Below are 12,097 nucleotides of genomic sequence, written 5' to 3'. Positions count from 1 at the left end.
GCTAAACTTTCTGCCTAGGAGAGCCTATGCTTTTGGTTTTGTTTTTTTAGCGGTGGCGAGGATCATGCACCATTCTACTTAGATCGCTTTGGGCCCCGTCTGAAAGTAATGAAATGGTTTTATTTTAAAACGGCAAAAGTAACAATAAGCGGGAAATGTCATCCTTCGCAACTATTCAAACTTGGATAAAGCGCGTCCGCGTCCGCCTGGGTGAGCAGCTGGGTAGTTTTAGGAGGCGGTGTGCAGTACGCAGGCGCAGGGCCCGGCGGAGCCCCGCCCTCAGGACCCGGCGCAGAAACCCGGGGGCGGGTCTTCCAGGCCAAAGGCTGCCTCGTCAGAGCGGCACCTACGTCATCACGATCCGGCTTCTGCGTCATCACAAGGCCTTTTGCATCATCGCGGCGCCCCTTGGGGCATCACAGCGCTTCTGTGTACTACAGCAGCTCTCGTGTTACCGATGACCCTCCGAAAGGGAATGCTACGTCTTTCTGGACCCCCCCCCCCGGGGGATCCGGTTCAAAGTTCTGGACTTGCACCCCCAAGAAAAGCGCACGGCGTTTCACATCAAATCCTGGGGGACTGCTGGGGCCAGACTGAGAACAGGCGCCTTTAAACTGACCTGCGGGAGTGGGGGTGGGGCGGCCCCCCCACCCCCGCTCACCCCACCAAGCCCATGGCGGGCCCCTTCCTCCATGAAAAACGTTTCACGTGGCGTCTTACAACAGCACTGGTATAAAGGTGAACATATTACACGAGGTGTTCATTTTTTTCTATGTAAAAGCTTTTTTTTTTCCTTTTCATTTTAAAAGAAATGAAAATACGTATCTGGGCCCCTGAAAGTTCTGCGGGGCATAGGCTCTGTGCCTGCCGGGCTCTGTGAACGCGACCCTGGCTTACCGGATGGGAATCCCGTCCGTTAGTCACCAGCTGGGGGACCCACCCCAACCCCCAGCGGCGCCATAAGGAGGGCGGGCGGGGAGCTGCTGGAGGCCACGGGGCTGTGTCCGGTCAGGCTGACACGGGAGGCCCGTGACGCCGCAGTTCCCCATCAGGAGCTACCTAGAGAAACTTGGCCAAGGGGGAGTTTCGGTCACTGACATCCCAGCTCCTTGGGCGGTGCCTGGCGTTTCGTACCTGCTCAAGACTCAATGAAGGGAGGAAAGAATGTTGTGTCTGCAATGGAGGAAACCGGAAGCAGCTTACGTGTGCACCCAGAGGGACTGTGATGACCTGTGCTTGGAGGCCATTAAAAGGAATGAGCTAGTTCAACGCGAAGCAGCGGGGCACAGTGCCCATGACAGGAACAGCGGAAGTGCCCAGCTGGGTGGGAAAGATGCTAAATCACAGTGGATGAGAAGGAGAGTTGCAGATGTGTGCGGCCCTCACCACATGCCAGCTGCATTCCAACAGCATTTCACCTGTTAACTTGCTGCAGCCTCCCAGCGCCCCTGCGAGAGGGAGGTGCTATTATCCCCATTTTACAGGCAGAGAAACTGAGGCACGGAGCCGTCAAGTGACTTGCCTGAAATCCCAAAACTACGAAGCGGCGGAGCTTAGATTCAAACCCATGCCACCTGGCTCAAATCCATTCTCTTCACCCTTTCTCTTTTCTGGTATGTATGTAATCAGAGAAAGCAAAAATCCAGACCAATCCTGCGCACCTTGATTTGTATATAAATAAACAGAAAAAAATCCCTGGCAAGTTCCATGTCCAAGTGGCAAAGCTGGGGCGGGGGTAGTGGGCCAAGCAGCCTTGACCCTCCTCTTCCTAAACAAGAACTGAGTTGGGGCAGTTTTTATATAAAATGTTACATAAACACAAGGTTCAAATTCGAAAACCACGGAGAGACAGGTCGGCAGCCCGGTCCCTGAGAGACGCTCGTGGCCACGGCCAGAAAGGAACTGCTTTCTGAAGAATAAAAGCCCAGGACGTCCCAGGAAGCCGCCAGCCCCCAGCACACAGGCGGCCACAGACTCAAGCGTTCACTTTTTAAAACGGTTTATTACTTCAATTGTGAATTATTTTTAAAAGATGATAAAACTCATTTCTCTTCCAGTAGAAAAGAGACAGAGGCTCGCCCCGGAGCCCGGGAGCCCAGGGTGGACGGGTCTCCCACCCGACCAGACGCCCAGGCTCACGGGCCCTGGGCCTCTCCACCTCTGCCCCGGCACCTAAAGCTGAGGGCCCTGGTGGGGGCGGGTGGGGGCGGCTCGGGGCACAGCACCCCCCGCCCCCGCCACCCCGGCCACTCCGGGCTCAGTATACAGGATGACGTCAGTTTAGGCTGAACGGAAGGGGCCGAACCCCAAACCCGAGGCCTGTGCAGACTTCAGGGAGGTCACCATCCTGCAGGGGATGAGGACGCGGTTAGATGCATCTCGGATTCCGAACCCCGATGGGCGTTCGGCCGGCCAAAGCTCTGGGCCCGGCTAAGCGCGGAGCCCCGGCCGCCTGCCCGCCTGGCCCCCGCACAAGAAGTCTCCACTCCCGGGCTGGGCTTCCGGACAGCGGCTGGTCCTTCGGAGTAAAGGCCTTGTCCTGCCTGGGTGAGCCACCAGGCGGGGGCTGCAGTGTTTCAAGACTGATGGAGAAAACAGCTGGGGAGAACGGCACGAGTCGTTAAGAGCCTGGGCCCGACGGCTTAGCCAGGGGAGGGGACCCCATGCCCAGGGCGCCCGTGGTCGGGCCTGAGAGTCACTTGAAGAGGAGGTTCTGGAAACAGTCCTTGTTGACAAGCCTCTCTCCAAGTCCTCTCAGCAGCGGCTCCATCCCTGAGTGTGTCTGCACACCCCTGTGCCCACGTGTGGACACGTGCTGGGGGTGTGCAGTGTGCGACACGAATGTGGCAGCAGGAGGTGGGGGCTCAGGCTTTGGGACTGGTGGGCTGTCCTCTGAGAGAGTCCTGAAGAAGTGGGGTGTAGGGGCTGGGGAGCCCGTCTGGCTGAGTGGCCAGGCCAGGCTGGCTCTCGGCATCTTTGGGACCCTGCGGAAAAAGGAGGGGGCGCTGGATTACCCAGCCCCGCCACCAAGCCCCGCCCACATCCCCAGCCCCGCCCCACCCCTGCACATCTTCCACCAGCACAGAAACCCCCTGAGAGTCCCCAGCAGCAGCCCCCCATCTGTCAAGCTCGAGATGAGAAAAGACTGGAGTGACCTACAGACTCCTGGGACGCAGCTACAGAGGGTCTCCTTGTCCCACGAAACACCATCTTGCCTTGACCCCATTTTAGAGATGGGGAAACTGAGGCCCAGAGGGACTTGGCCTGACACAGTGAGGAGGGCAGAGCAAGCAGTCCAGGGCTTATATAAGCCATTACTGTTAACCCAGAGAAACTAGAAACCGTCTAAATGTCCGTGGACAGCAGAATGCATTTTTAAAATATAGCCACAAGCTGGTATTCAACCTACAAAGCTGTGACAAACAGAAAACTGAGGGGAGGACAGCCTGCTGTGGACTGATTCATAGTCTGACACTACTGAGATGATCCTTTTAAAAATTATCTATCGCTCATGAGTGCATACGTACAGATTTAGAGGTGGGCAATGGGTGCCTCTGGGGACAAGGGGAGGGGCAGTGGGAGTCGGAGAGGTGGGGCAAAGGTCACCCAGGGAGAAGGGGAAAGAGGACATGTTAACGATAAATGTGGAGTCTGGGTGAGCAGGGACTCAGGGAACTTACTGTGATTTACCTAGTTTTACATTTTAAAAAATTTCTCAACATAAAGAGTTATAAACTTTCTAAAGGTAGCAATGATTATAAGAATTGGGGGCAACTTTTCATTCCCCTAAATCCTCTGTCTTCCCCTGAAGAACAGAGGCCTCCCTGCCCAGCAGCTGTGGTTGGGAAATCCCAAATGCCCCCACCCCACTTGGGGCCTTGTTCACAAACCCCAAGCCCCAGAGGGGCCTACTCCTGGCTCCTCTCCTCAAAGCCAGATCTAAGGCTTCCTGGATTGAGCCACGTTCAAGCCAGGGGCAACGAGGGGAGAAAGGCCAGAGTGAGACCAGCACCCTCTGCAGACACACGCCACCGCAGAGAGGCAGCATGGGGCGGCCAGGTGTGGCCAAGTTCTCAGCAACATAGGCCCAAAGAGTGAAAGATGCACGTAACAAACCCTCAAGGAACCAGAAGCTGAGGCCCATTCCTCCTCCCCTCCTCCTCCTGTTCCCTTCCATTTTCTTTTAAGTAAGGACTGAGGACTTGAAATTAATGAAAGAGAGATGAATGAGAAGGTAAGAAAGATCCAGAAACATTTCCCTGAGGGCTGCCCAGTACAGTTGTCCAGGCTGTTCACTGCACAACGGTACCCAGGCAAGAGAGCTACAAACGAGTTGTTCTCTGCCAAACCGTCTGCCCTAGAGCTGGCCATGTCTGCAGAGGGGCTGTCTTTTTCTTATTTACATAAAAGCACCCTTCTGGGCTAGCAGAGGCCCCATTTCCTGCCTTTCCTGGAGCAAAGCAGCCCTTCAAGGCCACCCCCATGACCAGCTGCAGGGCAAGGTCTGGGAGCTCCCTCCAGGGACCCAGGCCGAGACTCAGCACAGGCTGGAGGCCGCCCTACAGGGATTCCAGGTCTCCAGGACCACCAGCCACTTCCCAGGTGCCCAGTCCCCTAAACCGGAGACTATAGGACACTGCAGTCCCCAAGTATACATGACCGCAGGGAGGGGTCCCATCTGAGCTGAACACTGAGCCACCTTCCAGGAGACATGGCAGTAGAATCTCTCTAATCAAAAACTTCCCTGATAACTTGAAATTTGGATTCTGCTGGTAAAATCAAGAGGAGATCCTAGTTTTGCTTTTGTTTCATTTGGGTGGGGTGGAGGGGGGTGGCAGGACATCCTGGCTGTGTCCAGGGAGGGGCAGCTGGGGGCCTCTGACATCACAACCACCAGCTCTATCTGTGCTGAAAGCAAATAACCCCCTTCTCTGTGCCCGAGGACCCCACCCCGCACCCCGAGAACACCAAGACAAGTTTCTGCAGAGAGAATTGTGGCTGGAAGGGGGCGAGGGTGCCCACGGAGTCAAAGTGCACACAAGAGGGCATCTCAGAGAAATGCCAGGAGAGAGGAAAGAAAGGGGGACTCATTTGTAGCCCGGATACTCTGCTCCCGATCTCAGGAGGACACCCCCTTAACACTCCGCCCTGACTTGTTATCCCCAGACCGGCAGGAGGAGCCCCCCCAAGAGCCTCGCTGGGGACACAGCTGGCCCTCCCTCCTGCTCCTCGCAGGGCTGGCAGCACCTGCCAACACAAACACACCCACGCCCAGCACTTGGCATGTTCCGTTTTATCTCCTCCTCCAGCCCTGGCAATCGAAGAGAACTGGAGGCAGCCAACTGGCCCGAACGAGCGGCGCTGTCGCCTCGTCCTGGGTCTGTGGCTCTCAAATAGCTTTAAAGCTATTTAAACCCGAGCAGGCCCAGCCGCGGAAGCTGGCGAGGGCAGCACTGTTTTCGGAAAACAAAATAACAGCTATTGTCAGAGTCACAGTAGAGCAACTCACCCCCGCCCAACCCCCAACCGTAGGGCCAGGAGCTCTGCCTGTCACATCCCCTGGCGGGGCTGTGAAAAACCTCAAGCCTAAAGGGGCACCGCCCAGGAGAAGGTGAACCCCCAAAGGCACTAGCCTACTTCTTCCACAGCAGGCTGCCAGCTAAAAGGACAGCAAACAGCTAAACGTGAATTTCAGGTAAACCGCAAACAGGTTTTCAGTATAAGCACGTCTTTATAATCGCATGGGACACACAGGCTAAAAATCATTCACTGCTTACCTGCAATTCACATTTAACTGCGCATCCTTTTCTTGTTGCCAATTCTTGGGTTTTTTGTTTGTTTGTTTTTGCTCAATCTGGGAACGCTATCCTCAGGCTGAGTCCTGGATGTACAGCTGGTGCTCAGTTGCTGCCTAAATTCTTTTTTTCTTGGTCCACCATCCAGATATATTTAAACCAATCTACATCAAAATCCCCTCAGGGGTCCATTAAAATACAGATGCGGGGGCCCCAGCCACGAGTCTGTTCCCGGAGGTCCAGATGGGTGTCCTGTGTTTTTAGCAGACTTCCCCGGAAAAGAGTCTATCGCCCCAGAGGTTTGAGAAGCAGCTCCCCTAAACCTTGATCCTGCCTTTCTAAGATAACCTTGCAAGTAAGACACCAGCCCACAGATGGCGGGTCGCCCTCTGTCTCCCAGCACGCCTGGGGGTCAAGGAAACCGCCGCTCGCTCAGAACACAGCAGCACACACAAGTCTGTGTTTTCGGTCCGTAGACACTCCAGGTGAAGTTTAGGCTGAAGAAATGTGTAAGATCCGAAGCGTTTCAAGCCGCCAGAGTTCTACTCGCTACGGGGGGGGGGGGGGGGGGCGGGAAGGCGGGGGCGCGAGGCATTACCTGGTACCCACCTACAGTCTGGCCTCCTGCAGCACAGTCCCCTTGGGAGCTGATGTCATCAGGGATTCAGAATAGGCCTGAATGGCCTCCTTATCCTTTGAGCCCTTTTTACTACTACTCCAAAATAAATAGCATTTCTCCTAGAAGATAACCAAGCTAATTTATAGTTGACATTGCAGTCAAACGGAAGAGGGTTTACGCAGTTCTTCGATTTGGGGGGAAAGCAGAGGGTGGGGTGGGGGTATGAGAGCCTAAAACCCATTAACGACTGGGGCCGGCTGAGATGTGGGGCAGGAGGCTGGCCTTCACCGGGGACTGAAACGCGGCAATTTTCGGGAAACACGCTGAGTTGAACAGACAAGCCACGCTGAAAGGGGTTTGTTCGCTTGAAAATTTAGGGCCGAATTGAGGTAGGAAGGCGGGGCGTGTGGCAGGCAGGGTGGCCTGGCAGAGACACAGCGGGCTGAGCAGTTGGCGTTTTAAGAGTCTCATGCTCCACTGAGCTAGCAGGTGGCATTTTCAATCGACCAGAAACAGAGATATTTCTGTTAAAAAAATTTGTTTTTCTTTTAAGAATGACTTGAGGAGAGAAATGTCTTTGAAGAGAGATGAAAATACATTGAGTTTAACGACATGCTGTTCTTTTTTCTCCCCCCACAATTAGGACAAATACATAAAAACACGTAAAAAACACGTAAAGCCTAACCCTTGCCAAACCAAAAAATACATAATGGGATAAATTTCCATGATTTGGCCTCCAGCGATGGGGAGGGAGCCTCCACCAGCATCAGTAGAAACAACAGCATTCTTATCAGATTTGGGGGTCACTGATGAGGGGTGGGGTGTGAGCTTTCATAGTTTGTGTCCTGACTTCCCTCCCCCTCCCCCTCTGATGGATGATCAAGAGACAGACTGAGGGACAGAAGGCAGAGGCCGTCTCGGCCTCCTTCTCCAGCCCAGCCCCTCTCCAAGCTGCTCCCCCCAGGCCCTGCATGTGGCTGGGTGTGTCTTCACTGCTGGAAACCCATGGTGATGCTGGGCCCAGGGAGGTATCCGTGGGCTGGGCTTCCGCTCCCTCTGCCCTCCCAGCATAATTCAGTCCCCAAACCATCAGGAGCTCCCCTCTGCTCTGACTGGGGCAGTGGCAGAGGACGGGGCACCCAGCGTTTATCGGGGGCTCACAACGCCGAGGCCCTGCCACCCTCACCCCAGTGCAAACCTTTTGCCCCAAAGGATGGGGAATTTGGAAGGGAAATTGGGTTAAGGGTTTGAAAGCCCAGGTTAAGAGCCAGGAAAGGTTTATTATCGCCCCAGCAAGTGAGCAAGCGAGCAAGCAAGCTGCCTCCGAGAAAGGGGAGAAAGAGAGAAAGCTGTTTGGCCAAAGCTAAAGCAAGAAAGCTGGCAATGCGGGGGCCGGAGGGGCGGCAGGAGAGCCGGGCAGCCCTGCCGAGGCTCCCCCACGCCCACTACCCGGGGACCCTGCACTCGCAGGCCTCGTCCTGACGGCAGCAACCTGCTGAAAGCAGTCTTGCCCCTGGGTCCAGACCCCATATTCTGCTCATGCCTGTATCCCCCAAACTGTGCACAGCGCCCCCCAAAACAAGTTGCGAAGGTGTCAGTGAGTGCCGTGAATGAATGAATGAATGCTATGTAGTCAAGAAGGGGTGTCTGGGGGGAAGCATACAGCTCAGTGGTAGAGCGCATGCTTAGCAAGCATGAAGTCCCGGGTTCAAGCCCCAGTACCTCCACTAAAAAAAATGAAGGGGTATCTGTTGCCGCCCCCACTTCTTCCTGCCTCTAAAGGGCAGATGCCTCAGGGCTGGGTACTCAGAGCTCCTCTCCTTTGATGCTCCCTTCCTGAAATACCTGCTCCCAACCTGGTCCAAGCCACCATCCTCGCTCAAATGGGCCTCCTCACTGGTCCCCCTGCTTCTACTCTCAGGCCCAGCCCAGCATGACCTGCCTCCACCTCTCAGGCACCACCTCCTACCTTGCTGCCCCCATGCCCACTCCCCCCCAGCCATCCTGGCCCTGCAGGATCCTCCAACAGGTCTCACCCATCCCTGCCTCAGGGCCTTTGCACTGGCCACTCCTCCGCCAGACGCACTCTTTCCGTGATTCTGTGCTGAGCATTCACATTTAAGCTTAAAGTCAATCTCTTCAGAGAAACCTTTTCTGACATTCTCTCTCTAGTTGTCCCCAACCCCTCTGGACACCGCACTGTCCAGCCTGGAAGCCACACATGACGGATGAGCCTTTGAAATGGGGCAAGTCCAAATCAGGACCAGCTGTAAGCGTGTAAGAGACACCAACTTTCAAAGACTTAACCTGAACAAAATAAGGCAAAATAGTTATATTTATATTTTTTATGTTGATTACGTGTTGCAATCGTCATAGTTTGGCTGTATCTGGGTTAAATAAAAGATATTAAAATTAATTTCTTTTTACTTAATGTGGCTATTACAAAATTTAAATTTAAAATCACACACATGGCTCATGTATTTCTACTGGACAGCACTGCCCTAAGCCCATCACATTTTCTACCATCTTTATCTTGGGTGAAATCATCTTTCTGTTTACTTACTTGGCTTCCATCTGTCTTTCCAACTAGAACGCCAGCCCCCGTTCCCCACCCCGACCTCCAGAGCAGGGACTGCGTCTGCCTTGTTCACGGCTGTGTGCCCTGTACCTGCCAGAGCCTGGCACCCTGCAGCTGCTGATTTGATGAACAAACCATTCCAGTACCAGGTCTCATTATCCAAACGCCCCCTGCAGCCCCTCCGAGGGAGGGTCCCCAGGCCTCCCAGAATAGGCAGAAAAGTGATAACAGAAGACACAAGAGAGGCAAGGATGTAGCAACAGCTCCCAGGCCCCAGGCAGAGGCCGGGGACCAGGCTGAGGGTGTCTGTGGGCGCAGCAGGAAGGGACGGTGCTGGGATCCGATCTGAGCCCCTCCTTCCCTCAAGCAGGCAAGCAAGGGGCCGCTCGGCCGGGGCCGCGCTCTGGCCAGCACCTACTTGGTTCCGGATTTGGTAGATGACGGGGATGAGCAGCAGGACGCAGCCCAGGGCAAGGAGGACGTACTGGGCATAATGCAGCACCTTGGGCATCAACACCAGCTGGGTGTAGAACGTCTGAAGGGTCTCACCCTCCATCGCCCCGCTCTGGGGAGGGAGAAGGGCAAACAAATGGACTGAAGCCACATGCTGTGAGCCTACGGTGCAGATGCCACCCCATGCCACGGCCCTCTGCCCTCCCCACTCTTCCCCATCTCGAGCCCACTGGCCGAAGTGTGTGATGGAACCTGCCAGTACCTCTATTTCCTCCAGGGCCACACAAGAGGACTACATTTCCCAGATGCCTTTGCAGATGGGCAAGCCCATGTGACCTGTTCTGGCCAATGGCATGTGGGCACAGTGATGTTACACCTTCCATGCCAGGCTCCCATGTGATTCTCTCTATCTCTTTCCCAATTTACAGAACAGAGACGGATTCTGAGCGTCTCAAGGAGGGCAGGAGCCTGGATGTCCCTGAAAGACTGCGCGGGGCAGAGCTCCACCACCCTGCCAGCCCACATCAGACTGTGACGTGAGCAGGAAGTGAACCTGACATTCAGAGGTTGTACTGGCTGTTAGCTGACCCTGATTTAAAATGAGCGAGGCCAGAAGGAACCCTGAAAAGCTGGGAGAAAAGAAAGTCCAAGTGAAAAGCTGACACTCTGAAAACCAACTTCCCTTTGTCTCAGGAGAAGTGGTCACATGCGTTAACAAAATCACGGCGTCAGACACCACAGGTGCCTGGTACCCAGGGAGAGGGAGGCGGCCTTACCTCTCCAAACCACAGCAGTGGCAGGACCACCGGCTCGATCTTCCCGGTTTGTCTGGAAATAAGTGAGACCAAGCAAGTGAGAAGTTCTGTCGGGCTGTCTTAGATCAGACAACTCCGGGCCTGTGATCGAAGCCGCAGGGCCAGGAGGGGTTTGATTTTCAACGACTTAACTGGTGTGGCCTTGAGGAATGGGCATCTCCCGACCGGGAGCCACCTGACCATCTGACAGCACCTTTTTAAATGAAAAATTCACATTTCCTATGCAGTGGGGGCTGACCTAACTGATATCCACGCTTTTCTTTGAGAAACAGAACCCCAATTTTATTCAGGATGGTAATGCACCCAGCTAACAAAGACGGTTGATGCTGACCACCTGCTTTCCTTCGGGACGTCTGGAATCTAGTCCATGACCAGCCCGCAGTAAACACCCTGAATGCTGAGTCTCTACTGGGTGTCCCTAGTAGGGGACACTTCACATGTGTTGTCACAACTTGTCGCTGGGGGATTAAGCATGTCTGTGTGGCTCCCCGGGAGAGGGTTCTAGAAACCTGTGCCCGGTTCCCCCAGACTTCACCCCGCGAGCCCTCGGGGATGGTGGTAAGCACGGCTGTTAGATCACATCCCTTGAGACCGCCTACTTGCCCACGGGGGCAGCCAGGCAGCAACAGATGGGGACACAGAGGCCCAGAGAGGTCAGGGCAGGGGTGCACGGCCACCAGCAGGCAGAATCCAGCTGCCCAGATGGACAACTGGCTTGGGCAATGTTTGTCAAGAATCGAAATTAACTCCCAAACAGGTGAAAATTGAGAGGACAGGTGTTCAAATCCAGATTTTGAAAAGTGCATTTGCAAGTACACAGGATGGGGCCACCCTCCAGCCCACGTCCGCTGGTGCTGGACAGAGGCTGGCCCTCGGCCCCATCCCCACCCAGCCTGGCCGGCTCCTCTGTCTTAGTCACCTGCTGGCCCAGTGCATCCGAGTCAGCAGGCCAGGTGCTGAGTCACGTGGGCCCCAGAGCTGGAGCCTGGGCAGGAGACGCCCAGTGCACACATGATTTCACCAGCCACAGATGCTTCAGGAACAAGTTCTCTGAGCGGTCCCAAAGCGTCAAAGTGAAAAGCTGGGGGGCGGGGAAGGTGAGCTGCTCTGATTATTCCCACGGCGCCCTCAGACAAAGTGTGCGTCTTTCCAGCTGAGAGGCGTCTCGCAAAGCCGAATAGATGCTCACATCCCTGCAGCCCAGGAATCTCTCCGGGGCGGGGGGGGGGGGGGGGGCGGTGTTTCTTTTAATGAAACGATTTCAAATATGCTAAGAACGGAGTGGGGAGGGTATAGCTCAGAGGCAGAGCGCGTGCTGAGTATGCATGAGGTTCTGGGTTCAATCCCCAATACCTCCATTAAAAAATAAATAAACCTAATTACCTACCCTCCCACACACAAAAAAATGACTTCATGCTACGAAGTACAAACCCTGACACAACTACCAATCAGTGCACTCCCTCACCCAGCTTAAATCATAACGCGATGCTCTAACAAGAGCTGGCGAGCGTGTGGGACGCTGGCGCCCTCCCACGCGGCTGGCGGGGATGTGAAATGGCGCAGCCGCTCTGGCAAACAATCTGACAATTCCTCAAACGCTTAGACATAGAGTCGCCATATGACCCTGCAATCTGCTCCAAGGTGTCTGCCCCAGAGAAACGAAAACAGACGTCCACACAGAAACTTCTACATGATTATTCATAGCAGCACTATGCATAACGGTGAAAAAGTAGACACAACCCAAATGTCCATCGACAGATGAATAAAAAACATGCTCTTTCCATATGATGGAATGTGATCCGGCCCTAAAAGAGGAGGGAAGCACTGACACGTGTTA

At 54.7% G+C, this 12,097-nt stretch overlaps 1 protein-coding gene across 1 annotated transcript in view; it reads right to left on the bottom strand.

Annotated features, from left to right (window-relative positions):
* Positions 1–1,982: 1,982 nt before the first annotated feature.
* SCARB1 (scavenger receptor class B member 1) overlaps positions 1,983–12,097 on the bottom strand; it is a 67,140-nt gene continuing 57,025 nt past the window's right edge. Inside the window, 3 exon segments of the mRNA XM_014554434.2 lie at positions 1,983–2,984; positions 9,411–9,557; positions 10,222–10,273. Coding sequence (XP_014409920.2) covers positions 2,865–2,984; positions 9,411–9,557; positions 10,222–10,273 — 319 coding nt within the window. The 3' untranslated portion in view covers positions 1,983–2,864.

This window comes from Camelus ferus, chromosome 32, assembly GCF_009834535.1.
Source record: "Camelus ferus isolate YT-003-E chromosome 32, BCGSAC_Cfer_1.0, whole genome shotgun sequence".
NCBI lineage: Eukaryota > Metazoa > Chordata > Mammalia > Artiodactyla > Camelidae > Camelus > Camelus ferus.
Note: the sequence above shows the minus strand (reverse complement) of the source record. Positions and strands in the feature narration are given on the sequence as shown.